The sequence below is a fragment of the Pholcus phalangioides genome, unplaced genomic scaffold (genome assembly GCF_987345545.1).
Source record: "Pholcus phalangioides strain wild (caught in Gottingen) unplaced genomic scaffold, Ppha-v1.0 ptg000028l_1, whole genome shotgun sequence".
NCBI lineage: Eukaryota > Metazoa > Arthropoda > Arachnida > Araneae > Pholcidae > Pholcus > Pholcus phalangioides.
The window spans coordinates 521,973-535,311 of NW_028301618.1; the positions used below are offsets into that span (position 1 = coordinate 521,973).

At 40.2% G+C, this 13,339-nt stretch overlaps 1 protein-coding gene across 1 annotated transcript; it reads right to left on the minus strand.

The window, feature by feature from the left end:
* Positions 1 to 1,141: 1,141 nt before the first annotated feature.
* Positions 1,142 to 5,681, minus strand: LOC149067690 (uncharacterized). The gene is made up of 5 exons (XM_089252273.1): positions 5,452 to 5,681; positions 3,389 to 3,424; positions 2,460 to 2,600; positions 2,118 to 2,263; positions 1,142 to 1,324 (listed from the first exon to the last, which is right to left on the minus strand). Exons 1-5 carry the CDS (start codon positions 5,546 to 5,548, stop codon positions 1,196 to 1,198), a joined length of 549 nt encoding a protein of 182 aa, XP_089108399.1. The 5' UTR covers positions 5,549 to 5,681; the 3' UTR covers positions 1,142 to 1,195.
* Positions 5,682 to 13,339: the final 7,658 nt, after the last annotated feature.

Here is a 13,339-nt window from a genome sequence, read left to right on the forward strand (position 1 = left end):
ACGACCTTTTAGATTAATTAGTATACTGTGAGTACCAACAATATACTAATCTCTTAGTTTTTCCCCATTTGATGTCTCTTTTGAGGACATTTGAGAGGTGTGTTAGTGCATCCATTGCTCACTCTTTCTAACATGATAGAAGGGCTGGAACGTATCCAGAAAGAAGTTATCTTACACAAAGAGATTTCGTCCTGTAAAAATACCTACAGACGTGCTAACTTTTGGAATCCGGAGATTCTCCCGAGGGGGAGTACCCGTTCCGTTACTCATAGACTCGATCGGGAAAAAAAGAAAAATTCACGGCAAAAAAAGTTTTTTTAATCAATTAAGAAAAAGAAAAAGTTCCATTCCTCCCCCCCCCCCCACAGGTTCTGCATTGCCCCTGAGCAGAATGTAATTCCATGTCAGTCTTTTCATGCAGAATAGAGAAATCATATCTATATACTGTTCATAAAACATAGCTGTTTCCTTTCGTGGATGCTATCAGTGACTGATAATCTTGGATATATGAACTCTTAAAAGCAGTTTTATATTTTCTTTCTGAAGACATATTTAATCAGAGGAAAACAATTAAAAAATTTCAAAATGCAAAGCTGCTGACAAAAGAAATTGTGTTTACCTCACGGCTGTTAATGGAATACAATAACGGTTATACAGGAATTTCGGCAATGAAGGGCTTGCCCCTGATAAATAATTGCAGATAAACGCTATGTAAACAAAGTTACGTCTTTGCCAGTTGCTTAAATGCGGTCACCAAGACTTTTTATGGCTGCTCGATGCAAATGACCACAACCTCTATGGGTGTTTTCCCTAATGACGACTGCAGTCATTGACGTCGTGACGTGAAAGCTTGCGTAAAATCGAATTTTCTGCTAAAATCCAGAGAGCAGGAGGAAGGATGAAAAATCCGGAGTCTCCCGCCTAAATCTGGAGAGTTGGCAGTTCTGTACCTGGCATATGGTCTACACACAAACTTTGCTCTATCCCCCCCCCCTCCCTTATGACATCGCCCTGGATCCGTGCCTGCCTTTCTATCAAAAAATGAATTGCAGTGCTTCAATAAGTATCACAAATACTAATTTTTAATCAGTTTGGCGGCCCATGATATAAAACTATGTCAATCAATGATGCATAGACAGTATTGAATTCATAAATTAGACTGGATTTATTTTTATTTGCAAAAGAAAAATAGGTTTTACAGTTCGTCTTTAGAAGTTGGAGTTGTATATTCTGGAGGTTTCTCAAGTGATGGTCGTTGGTCTTGGCTGGACATCACCTTCAGCTTCTGGTTTGCTTCCTCCATGTTCAGGCCCCTTGGTGTCATCTGCAACTCAATAAAAAAAAACTATTGTTGCGATCGTGCTTGTCAAGCAATTATTTCTAATGTAATCCCCTTGTTTTAAAGTGTAATGTGTACAAACGTGATACTTACATAACATGAAAATTCAAGCATTTATATTCTTAACTTGAAAATATGAAAAATAGATGGCACAGTACCGGGAAGAAAATGAAACAAGCACAACTCTGATAACATATGTTTTGCACACAGCAAGTTTTGACATGCACTGATTTGGTAGAAATTCCTCAGAGGAATGTTTACGAGGTGCACATAAAGTTAAGTAGTAGAAACTTGTACGTGCCCGATTACAGTTGGTGTGATGATCCACCAGAAAAAAATCTGGATTTTTTTGGCTTCAGGAGAAACGGCAGCAACTTTATCATTGGGTTTTTCAGAACGGTGTGCGTATGAGAAGTTAATTTTTTTTTTATTCTGATAACTATACAAACCCCTTGCAATATGAATGACGTATCTCAGGTCTACACGTTATTTGGATACTTTTTCTAATTGGAAGTATGCTTCTAGGATCAACGGTTTGCCAGTGAAATGCCATTACCCCCCCCCCCCCTTTGTTATGCGACCTGTAACGGTGGTGCAAAGTAACCCACTCTTCTATGGGTTACTCTGAACCAATTTTTTAACAATTCACATAAAAAAGTAAAAAATATGTGATCGCTTTTTCTGTTTTGTGAATGATGTTGAAGGAAATTGATTGAGAAAATCATTAATGTTTTCAGCGAAATATCACCGTACAAAAATGACTAATTCAGCTGCTTACATCATCTTCAGACACAGGTCTACGGACACCTTCGCATGCGTGGATGGTTTCCTCGCAGAATGACTCCTGAAGCTTCAGGTTATCCTTGGTCTTGAATCTCTTGTAATAGTCTATCAGACTTGTGAGCAACTCTTCCCTGTAGTTATCTGAAAAGTAAAAATGTTTCAGCCAATCAGAGGATCATGTTTTGCGATACAAAGATATGAAACTGAGGTGTGTACTGAACATAATACATCCTCTGTCAAGCGTTCGGGGTCCATTCTAGCAAGAGAGAAACAGCCTTAAGTATTAATAGCAGATTCAGCATTTATTGCTGCACCATACATGCAGCTGAGTACCTACCAATGATGAAGTCGCAGGCCTTGATCATCTTTGGCGGGCTGAATGTATAGCTGACGAAGTTGTTGGTGTTGCAGAGGTTCCCAAACTTCTGCTCGATGATCCTCTTCCTTCCCGAAGAATCTTTCAACACTTTATGCAGCTCTAGAATTGGAAGAATAAAAAAGCAAAGTAGTTCGTCTCTGATGTGTTGCACCTCCAATGTTCAGTTTCGGTAGAATAAATGTTTTTTTACCCATCCAAAGATTCATGACCCCACCAATTTTAGAGGAACGGACCCAACCAAAAATCCTGGTCCCTGCTGCAGAATGTAGGGGCCATGCAAAGATTCACCAAAAGTCGATTACACGAGGAAAACTGGGCGGGGGAGAGGACGGCAAAATGAACTCAGTGTCCTGGGACCAGGACACTGAGTTCATAATTTACTCAGGACACTGAGTAAATTATTGGTTCTAGTTGCGGTCCTGATAATATAACTCCTACGATTTTTATTCATTCACAAGTTTCATGGGGTTATCTCAAATCTGTGCACATTTTCAGTATAATGATAGCAGTGAAGGGGAGAGATTTGTTTTTGTATTTCTTCCTCTTAAAGCTTCCGACGTAATATTACATCAAAAACATTCACGCAACAAAAACATCCATGGGTTAAACACCAAATGTTTGGTTTCATTAAACACGGAAAGAGGTGTGGATCCAGAACATTGTCTTTGGAGGGGTGATTTATTGTGCAAGTTCAATGTATAGTCCCATAGCTTACGGGACCAACCAGTTTTTGCCATATGCAGTTTTTTGAAGGGGTGGCCGTCAGCGCCTAGAAAAAGAGTTTTGCTCATCAGAACAGACATTAGTGTTTGTTATCAATTAGGCAGTCTCATTGGTCGATTCTGACCGAACAGTTGATTAATCAACGAAATTTGTATTATACGCACCTTTGAGAACAGCAACGCAGCCATGGCAGAATAGGGCTGTGGAAAGAAAAGAAACATACATTAGAGATACATATGAACACACTGGTTACGTAATCAATAGTGTCTTAATGAGGAAAACAGGAACCACCAAAATTATTGAAGATTTTCTTAAATTTTCCAATGATCTCAATGATTATTTCAGAATTTTTGTGAATTCCGAACTTTCAATTACAGTACTTTGAAAATATTTTTCTCGTTGGGCATAATTACAAATTTTCATTAATTATGAATTGTCACTGTTTCCGAAATTGGCCAACTCATTCATTCTGAATTTTCAGAAAATTATGTTGGCCTTTTTTTTTGGTTCTCGACTCCCCTGAAATGTCTTTTCAATGGATCTCAATGGCCTTCCAAAAATCTTCGGGTCCCTTAACACTCATTGTCGGGACTTGTAGAAGTGGACCGATCACAACGCTACCCCCACCCCACCCCCAGCATAGGTGTGTACTATGTATCGGTCATGACCATTCTAAAAATATCCAAACCCCTGACCCCTAGCCAGAAATTTTTTTCCGGAGAGGGAAACCAAAGTTTTATTTAAAGAGGATAGTATATTAATTATTACTAGTTAGATATAGCTGAAGAGGATAGTGCTCGTATTAATTAATGCCCCTGGCATCAGATAAATAGCACCCATAGAATTGCCATGTGTTAAAGCATAGACCAGCTTAGTGAGACTAGTTGTGGCCCTGCTTAGTAGAATTGCTTTATTAGTAAAATGAGGACCGTGGTGATTTTTCATCTACAACAATCAATCACAGGACCACAACTGAGGAGGGCAATGGGGGGGGGGTCAGGTTCCCCGGGCACTAGTACGCCGAGTTTACCGTTTTCACGTTCAAAATTACGGGGGGGGGGAGAAGAAAATAAACACTGGTCCAGAGGTTTTCACGGCGCTTCGCTGGTACAGTTCGTTCTTTATAGTGCCTACCCGCTATGAGGAAGGCCCCTGGACGTTCGTTTGTGATTTCTGTATAGCTCACGAGTTTTGTTGAGAAGCCGATTCCCCCCGGACAGGAAACAACCCCCACAATAATGTCTTCCTGGGAATCGGCTTCTTAGCGGAGCTCATCAGCTGTACAAAAACCGCAAAGTGACAAACATCCAGGAACCTTCCTCATTGCTGGTAGGCGCTATAAAGAACGAACTGTATTAACGAAGTGCTGGAAAAAACATCTGGACCACAAAGGGTTAATGGTTAGGTGTTTCAGTCAGTAAACCAAGGGCAAGTGTCGAGCACTCTTGGTCGTAGAGCAACCGACCTCTGCCGGATTCCGACAGAAGCTTAACAAGTTCCCCACAGGAATGTTTCTGAATTGCCTTGTGCGGCTAAGTAGCCGCAACTAGATGCTTGGTCAGTAGTATCAAGCACGCATTTCGGCGCCCTCCTGTAATGTTGAAAGAAAGATTAAAGTGCGAAATTTCGACCCCCCCCCCCCTCCTTCTCTGATGAGTGTTTATCTCTAGTGTGGTATTGCTCGGGGCCACCAGAACCCCACCCCTCCCTGCTTCCCTCCTAGTTACCAGTGCCGTCTTAAGGCATGGGTCCACCCGGACCTCAAGAGAAAAGAGGGCCTCACAAAAAAAGACATCTGGTGGTAATTTTTAAGAATTTGTCTGGTAGGGCCTCAGAAAAATCACTTGTCCCGGGAGCCCATGATGCTGTTAAGACGGCCCTGCTTTGTGCTTTATTCGTGAAATGAGGACCGTGGTGATTGATCATCTATAACAGATTGAAGATGCCCAATACTGTATAATCAATCAAGGACCGCAACTGAGGAAGGGGCAGGTGCCCGGGCTCTAGATCCCGAAGCGCGCCGAGTTTACTGTTTTTACGTTCAAAATTACCGGGAGGGGAGGGTGCCGAAACGAACACTGGCCCCGGTGACGGAGTAAATTTTCATTCCTAGTTTCGACCCTGATCGATCGACGTGGAGACAAACAATTTTTGACTAACTTTGTGGGAAAGTCAAAATTCTAGAGCTCCCTTTCCCATTAAACAATTTTAAGAAAAGTTCACTCACGTTGTCCGAGTTTCTGCGGTTTCTCCTGGAGCGTCGTTTCCACCAATAGCAGCAGCAGCAGCGCTGCCATTATTAGTGACTTTAGCCGAAGCATCATTTCAATTATTATTACTGTTATTATTACGAATGAATTTTAATTATGGAACGGATGGACTGTTTTTACGGATTCGCATCCAAGCACGTTGCCTGAACGCCTCCCGCAAAGCGTGTAGACATTTATCAGAATCCGTTTCTTAAGAGAGGTTGGTGGGGGGGGGGGCGGAGAGCCTCATATCTCGACACTTCTCAATGGCGATAACGTTGAACAATGCCTTACGTGAGTGTGTGAATAGGTTATACTGTATTTATGCAGGCATAAATGTCTATAATAATAATGACGTTAGCGAGAGTGGCGTTACTCTTGCTGTCGAAATCATCGAGACACTTAAAGTTGAGAAGTCCCCACATCCCTGGAGTAGGGCCCCTAGGCTGGGACCTTCGGCAGCCTCCCGTGTGGGACTTTTTTTTTTTGCTCGACGAAGCGTTTTTTTCACCCTTTCAACTCGCCCCCCCCCCCTTTTACAGCGACGCCCCATGCAGTGGTACGGCACAAGAGCCGGCCATGGAGACAAGTACGAAGGGGAGGAAAATCGGAACTGAATTAAAATTTACCTTTAAATTTTCAACTGGCATTGGTTAGACCAGGGGTTCTCAACCGGTGCTCTGCGGAGCCCTCCGCGACGAACTCGAGGAAAATAATATGAATCAGTAAATTTGATAGATAAATAAAAGGGGCATACAAGGTTTTCTGCCTTAAAATGTATGAACAAAAAAGGGCTCCGCCATAGAAATTATATATTGGATAGGGCTCCGCGAGTGAAAAAAGTTTGAGAACCGCTGGGTTAGACCAAAACAAAACTCAGTCGAACAGCGAAAAAGTTCGAATTATCCCAACATAGGATCACTATACTTTCATTTTAAAAAAATCAAAAAGGCTTAGAGTAATTATGAAAAATGTAAAGGTGACGGCAATGATAAAATTCAAATTACATTTTTAAAAACATCATTTATTCACACGCTCAAGTTAGGGGTCATTCAAGTATTACGTCATCATCGATGGGGGGGGGGGGTTGGATAATGCTTACGTCATCGACCACCCTTTATGAAAATATGAGTTAGGATTCAGAGGGGCAGGCAGAGCTGATGACGAAATTTTGCTGGGGGGGGGGGGGGTCAAAAATGGCTAAAAATCTGCTTACGTAATACTTGAACGGCCCCTTATACGCGACAGCCACACACACATTATCTACAGCGATACACCATCACTCTAAAAAAAAAAGAAGCGGCTCGCTGCAATGTTGAACATTGTCAGTACGCGCATGCACGTGATTCAATCATGGCGATTGTCACCAATATATTTGCCGGCGGGGTTTAATAATCTATATACAGGGTCTTTATAATTCAAGTTCCACGTTGAAATGACCATAAAAGGAAAACGACAAAAATGTTATCAAACTTGCTTGATCATTTTTGTCGCACCACGGTCATTTTCTGCACACGGGGGCTAATTAGACCGGGACCTACAATTTATGGCCGATTCCGAACGGCAGGCTTGTTTTTCATACTCATCGAGAGGTTGGTGCGCTAACCCCTCGATGGGGGACTCCCTGCGGTAGCAATTTTTGCTGCGGTCAAGTCGCCGTTTTTTTTTTGTTTTTTTTTGTACCCCTGTGTCAGGAAAGTTTTCTGACAAGGACGAACCGGGTATCGAACTCGCGACACCTTTCTAAACATCCTTTGGTACATTAGGCGAGTATCTTATCGACCTGGGCTACCGCGCCTGCAAGACCATGCTTTTCTCGTCAATTGTTGGTATGAATGCGATAGCAATGAGCGGCGTGCTTTGCAAAAGTATCGTACCGTAAGACTATGCTAAGAGCTACTATTGAGAACTCGGTAGTACGATTTCACTTGCTTTCAGAAAATGGCGGATTCGATTCTATGCTCTTTGGTGAGCTCATCGTATGTGAACGACTGGCGCGTAAGTTGCGCAAAGATTTTGTCCTCGTCGGCGCTGGCGTAGGGGCAGAGGACACCCATGGCGAGAGAGAGAGCGCACAATGAAAGACCACTTACCTTGTTGGAGTAATCCGATAATGTGTGTTAATCCCTTGCACTGGGGGGGGGGGGGGAGAGAGAGAAAGTCACAAGGGAGGAGAAGGGGGGGGGGTGATCGTAGCACAGTGATGTAAGAAGATCTGTGGCCAGCGCACCGGAGAGCCTCGCGTACAAAGTCGCTGCGGCGGTCCCGAGCAGGTGACACTAGCCTTGTTTCTAAACGACCGTTGAGAGAGCGTCGATCTCTTTGCGGCGTCAATTTATGATTGCGAAGAATCAATCAGTGGGACCCGTCTAGCCTTATTATGGCCTAGGTCCCCGGGTTTTACTCCCTTGGCCGGGCTGAGATTCCTTCTCACCCGGACCCCTACGGGAGAACGTGTGTCAAGCGAAAGCCGTGTCCGTCGGAACGAGCTGAAAAATTAGCGTGACCGTATCGTTCGGGTGTCAACATCAGAATGTTGTTGTTCCGATGTCTCTTCATGGGTTATTTCGCGTTTAACAAGTCTCGCTACAGAGAGCAACAGTCCTACAAACATTCAGTCATTGCACTTCACTTCTGCGATATAGATGGCAGCACTATAAATCATACACAACAATAGATACGCACACATACTCACACTTCCGGCACAACTCACTAGGTAGTAAATTGCCCATGGCGATAGGCCTGAGTTGCGCTCGGCTTGAAAAAAAAAATATTGCATACAACGCCAAGGTATAATGAGTTTTTGAACTTTTTCTTTCTTTTTTCTTTTTGCTTAGAATTGAGCCCTGTGTGACCTCCTGTAAACTATTACCAAGTTTAATAAAATTTTGTCCAGTAGTTTTAATTTTATGGCCATTTCACAAAGTGGAACTTTAATTATAAAGACATCCTTGATTGCAGTGGCTAGAGCATGGGACACACACAACGGAGGTCGTGGGTTCGATTCCCTCTCAGACCCAACCATCTTCGTTTCTTGTTGATCTTATGTGATTCATTATACAGGGTGGGCAAAAAAAGTCCGTAGAAACTTTAAAAATGTATAAAAACCGGAAAAATAATCGAAATAAAAAAACGGTTTGCAGGGTTAGCATCGCTAAAAAACGTTTATTTAAGACGGAAAAAAATAACAAAAAAAGCCTATAGGTGGCGCTATTATGAGCGACTTCGATGGAAATACGCAAATGAGACGGTTATAAGAACTTGCGCTCTTTATCCACAATCTTGTAAACCGTGTACGTGGACCTGCTGCACTCTGCCGTTGTTGGATTTGTGAACCGCGATAAATGCGAAATTTGCCAATTTTTATGAATAAAATGCAAAAAATTTGAATTTTTACTACTTTTCTGCAAAATATCCATAATTTAAATTTTCTCGTTAATTCTTCCGTATGTTTCCAAGCTATAATTGGCACCTTAAGAGAATACGAAAATAAAGGATCTAGTATCAGACGCCGCGCGTTACATGACTGCGTGCTCCAAATTATTAAGAACACTTCTTGGTGACAACATTTTGACTAACCAATGCTGGGCGCATAAAGTGAATCTCGTGGGTGACGCATTCATTAAAGAATTTGATTCTGTTGTGGCGAAGACGAAGGTAACCTTTTTTGCACTCTCTGAAAATGAGCAGTGCGTATTTATGCTAAACCAAAAATTACCTTAAACCTAAAAACCAAAAAACCTAAAAACCTTATTATGCTTTATACCAAAAGAAGAAAAAGTATCACTGCATAAGTCGTGGTTCAGAGGTGTCATTGATCTGAGCGAATACCATATAACTTAGGGTGGCCATATTTTCTCGACGGAAATACGGGACATTCGGTTCGCCAATACGGGAAAATACGGGACAGCGCCAATTATCGCCAAACTGCCGCCAAATTACGGCTAAATCACCAATTATGGCACAAAATTTTCTAAAATACCAGGAAAACACAGCGGTTTTTAATCCCCCAAGTTTGAAAGACTCGGAATGAGTTCTTTTGTGTTGATTCGAAGAATTCAGAATATTTTGTTTCTCAGTAATCTCGATTCAAATGCATTTTTTCGATACTTCACTCTACTTTTCTCCCTGAGGTGAAGGAAAAAAGACTGCTATAGCAGAACATTTTCACATATTTAAAATTACTTCGTGCTATATATAATAAAAATATGTATATATTCTATGAAATTCATAGGCAGTATCCACTTTTGTTGAAAAAAAATGAGTTACTATCCTATGTTGAATAAAATCTGTTAAATTAATTTTCGTTCACAGCTGCCTGTAAAATCTGAAAAGCAACACACTTCTGATAATGAAAAAAATTTCAAAAGCTTAATATTCTGTATGGTATTGTTTATATTGAGAATTACCGTCTCACTGAGTATTTTAAAAATTTTCAACTCACCTTTTATCCAAGCGCAGTGCAACAACAAAGACAAAAATGGTAATAAATATTTTATTACACGTTCACAACTTCCAAATAAATACGCTGTGTCCGAATAAATATAAAATTGTTAAAAAAAAACAAGACATAAACTGAAACATTGTAAATTTTTGCAAAAAATTAGAATAAGGGAGCCTCTGCATTGTTATACCATGGATATTTATCTGATGAAGCTACCCTTAAAAGCAAACTTTTATCTTTCAACACCTTATCATAAAACTTCTCGCATTCCATGTTACAGTTTTGCCTAACAATAAGCAGAGCCCGCATTGTATCCACACCGAATCTAGATTTCTCCTTTGACCACAAATTATTCATAAGTGAAAATACTCGTTCCACGGGAGCTGTACTCCCAGGAAGACAAAGAATAAATTCAATAATGTTATTGAAGTCTTCATAATAAATATTTTTTGTTTTCAATTCAGAAAAAATGTGTACCCATCTATCAGGTAAAGAAATGTTTTTTTCATTCCATGCATTTAGTTCCCTCACAATTATACATCTTATAACATTCCATTGATCAAATACACGAGCTTCATCTGTTTCAGTGCGCGATAAGAATTCCTCATTCAGACTGTCCTGTATATCTTTCCATTCAGGTACCTGGTTTAATAGCACCCACTTAAACTTCTCTGAGTTGCCAAAACTCTCTTCCCATTTTCTGATGTATTCCAAACTTGTTTGATAGAAATCTCGAACAATTTCGAAGAAATAATCTTCATTAATTTCTCCAGTGTTTACTAATATTTTCAGCTGTTTTTTTACATCACTTGTTACAAATGATTCATTTTTTCTTAGCTCTAAGTTGCAGACGAGCTCTTCAATTTGTAACGCCACTTCTGTAGCTGAAATGTTTTCTTTTTCAATGCAATTTATGCATGTTTGGAATGTTACAATTTGATCTTTTACGAAAGTCAACCACAACTTCAGACAAGGATCTTCAAACAGTTTTCGCAGCATAACAGGACATTTCTCTTGAAATAGAAAATATGAACGAAGCCCATCAAACATTTTCAATATTTTCTCTATTGATGGTCCCAGGGACAAGAATCTTGTGTGTCTATGTTCTAATAATTTAGTGTAGTGGTTTTCTACAAACTCACAAAAATTTTTCAGCTCTTCTACTCTGACTGTATATACATGAAAATAGTTATATATTTTCACAGCAAGGTATTCGACAGCTACAGGTAGGCAGTCAATAGCACTCTGGAAGCAATTGTGCACAATATGTGCACCACAACCAATGCCAATGATTTGCCGCTTCAATATTTCTTCGAATTTCCGCCAAACATTATTCTTCCCTTGTCTTCTGCATCCGCCAAAGTTGGTGTTGCAGTTATCTGCACACAAAGCAACAATTTTGTTTTCCAAGCCAAATTTATCAATGAACTCTTTTAACATGGCACTCTGCAAGTCAGATGTTTCACCAGGTAAGGAGGAAAAGTCCATTATTTTGATTTGAACTCCCCGAGTAGGTAGGAAATACCTCACAATGATAGGAAAAAGTTTTATGTTCTGCCTGTTCGATGCATCTATACTAACTGCAATACTTTTGATTTCACTCAAGTCCTTCTTCACTTCGTCTAGTATGTATGGTGATAAAACATTTACAATTATGGCTTCCGATTTTGTACGGGCGGACGAAAATTTGGTCTCGTACAATTTTCTAATTAAATTAGATAGACAATCATTTGACCGGAAACTTTGTCCATGGCGAACAGTATGGAAAGCTATAAGAGCTTCACTCGCTGCTATTTTTTCTTTCATGATATTATTGTCTTGTCTAACTACGAAAGAGTTGATGGTTTTAGCAGAAGCTACAGCCTTTTCGGCATTCTTGTGCCGCTGGGTCGACACATGTTGATTGATGTCATTTCTTCCTCCATGGGCAACAGAAAAATGAGCACCACAATGTGTACACATTATTTTGGACAAATCGTTCTGAATGCTATCCAGTTTGATGAAATTAAATTCTTTTTGGAGTGCATCATTGAAGCTGCATATTCTTTTCTTCGACATTTTTTGACACAGTTATAACATTACCGGAACTCAAATAGGGTTATTGCATCTAAAAATCCTTTTCCTACGATGTTCTGATGAAGGCAAAGTCAAATAGAGAGCTAAAGATCACCCTTACAGCACAATAAGTAGAAACTCAGAAACAGAAAAAAACAATTTCTGGAACTTCAAACTGGTGCATTAGTAAGACACTCGAAGTGTTGCCAATACGTTTGACATACAGAAAAAATACTGAAAATAATGTCAACTCGTCAATTCCTAGTTATTGAGCTATGAAAATTATCTGTATCAACATTTCTGAAGAAAATAACGAATTCAAGCAAACATCGTTAAAAATACGGGAAAAACCGGGACATATTTGCAAAAAAGTCGGGACGGCCAGAAAAACAGAAAAAACCGGGACTGTCCCGGGAAATACGGGACGTATGGTCACCCTAATATAACTGCTACTTTTCTCAATAAATACGAACACGATTACTCCAGCATAAATTTCTTTAAAATACTAAGTTTTGACAATGAAATTCTAGGTCCTACAAAATATGGGTTCAGTTTACTTTCGTTTCCGAGCTCTGTAGGAGAATTATGCTAAGGGACCGTTCAAGTATTACTAGGCTGACCATATTTCCTCGACAGAAATACGGGACATTGGGATTCCAAATACGGGACATCGCCAATTATTGCCAAATATGACGCCAAAACCGAACAAAGTCGCCAAATATTGTTGAAATAACGGAGAAATCACAATGGCGGGAAATGCAGCATTACTGCTACTTGCAGTGGATTAAATCGAATTCCACGAAAAAAAATTTTCACTAAGACAAATATGGGAGATTCATATACTCATTTATAGTTGTAGTTATCATAATATAATTTATAAGTTGAAAATAATTTCAATCTTTGACTTCAATAAAGAATAAAAATTCAAGTAGGCTTCGTGCAAAATACGGGAAAAACCGGGACACTTTTGCTAAAAAGTCGGGACAGCCAAAAAAAACAGAAAATACCGGGACTGTCCCAGGAAATACGGGACGTATGGTCACCCTAAGTATTACGTCATCATCGATGGGGGAAGGGGGTTTCCGATTTGCTGACTTTTGATGGGGAAGGGGGGGTGTTTGGATAATGCTTACGTCATCTGCCACCCTTTATGAAAATATGAGATAGGATTAAGAGGGGCAGAGTTGATGACGAAATTTTGCTGACAAAGGGGGGGGGGCTAAAAATTTGCTTACGTAATACTTGAACGGCCCCAATCGACAATTTGAAAGGATCAAACTTTCCATTCGCACATGTTTTGTGGAGTAAGTAAGTAGATTTGAAATCTTTGGGACTCAAATTTCATGGGCATTTTTACGAGAGAAAAA

What these genes read in the sequence shown, in the direction of transcription:
- LOC149067690 (XM_089252273.1), bottom strand. Translation starts at nt 5,548, where the DNA reads ATGATGCTTCGGCTAAAGTCACTAATAATGGCAGCGCTGCTGCTGCTG. An exon ending in ACCGCAGAAACTCGGACAAC is followed by an intron (nt 3,425 to 5,451) that starts GTGAGTGAACTT and finishes TTCTTTCCACAG; the next exon opens with CCCTATTCTGCCATGGCTGC. An exon ending in GACCTGTGTCTGAAGATGAT is followed by an intron (nt 1,325 to 2,117) that starts GTAAGCAGCTGA and finishes ATTGAGTTGCAG; the next exon opens with ATGACACCAAGGGGCCTGAA.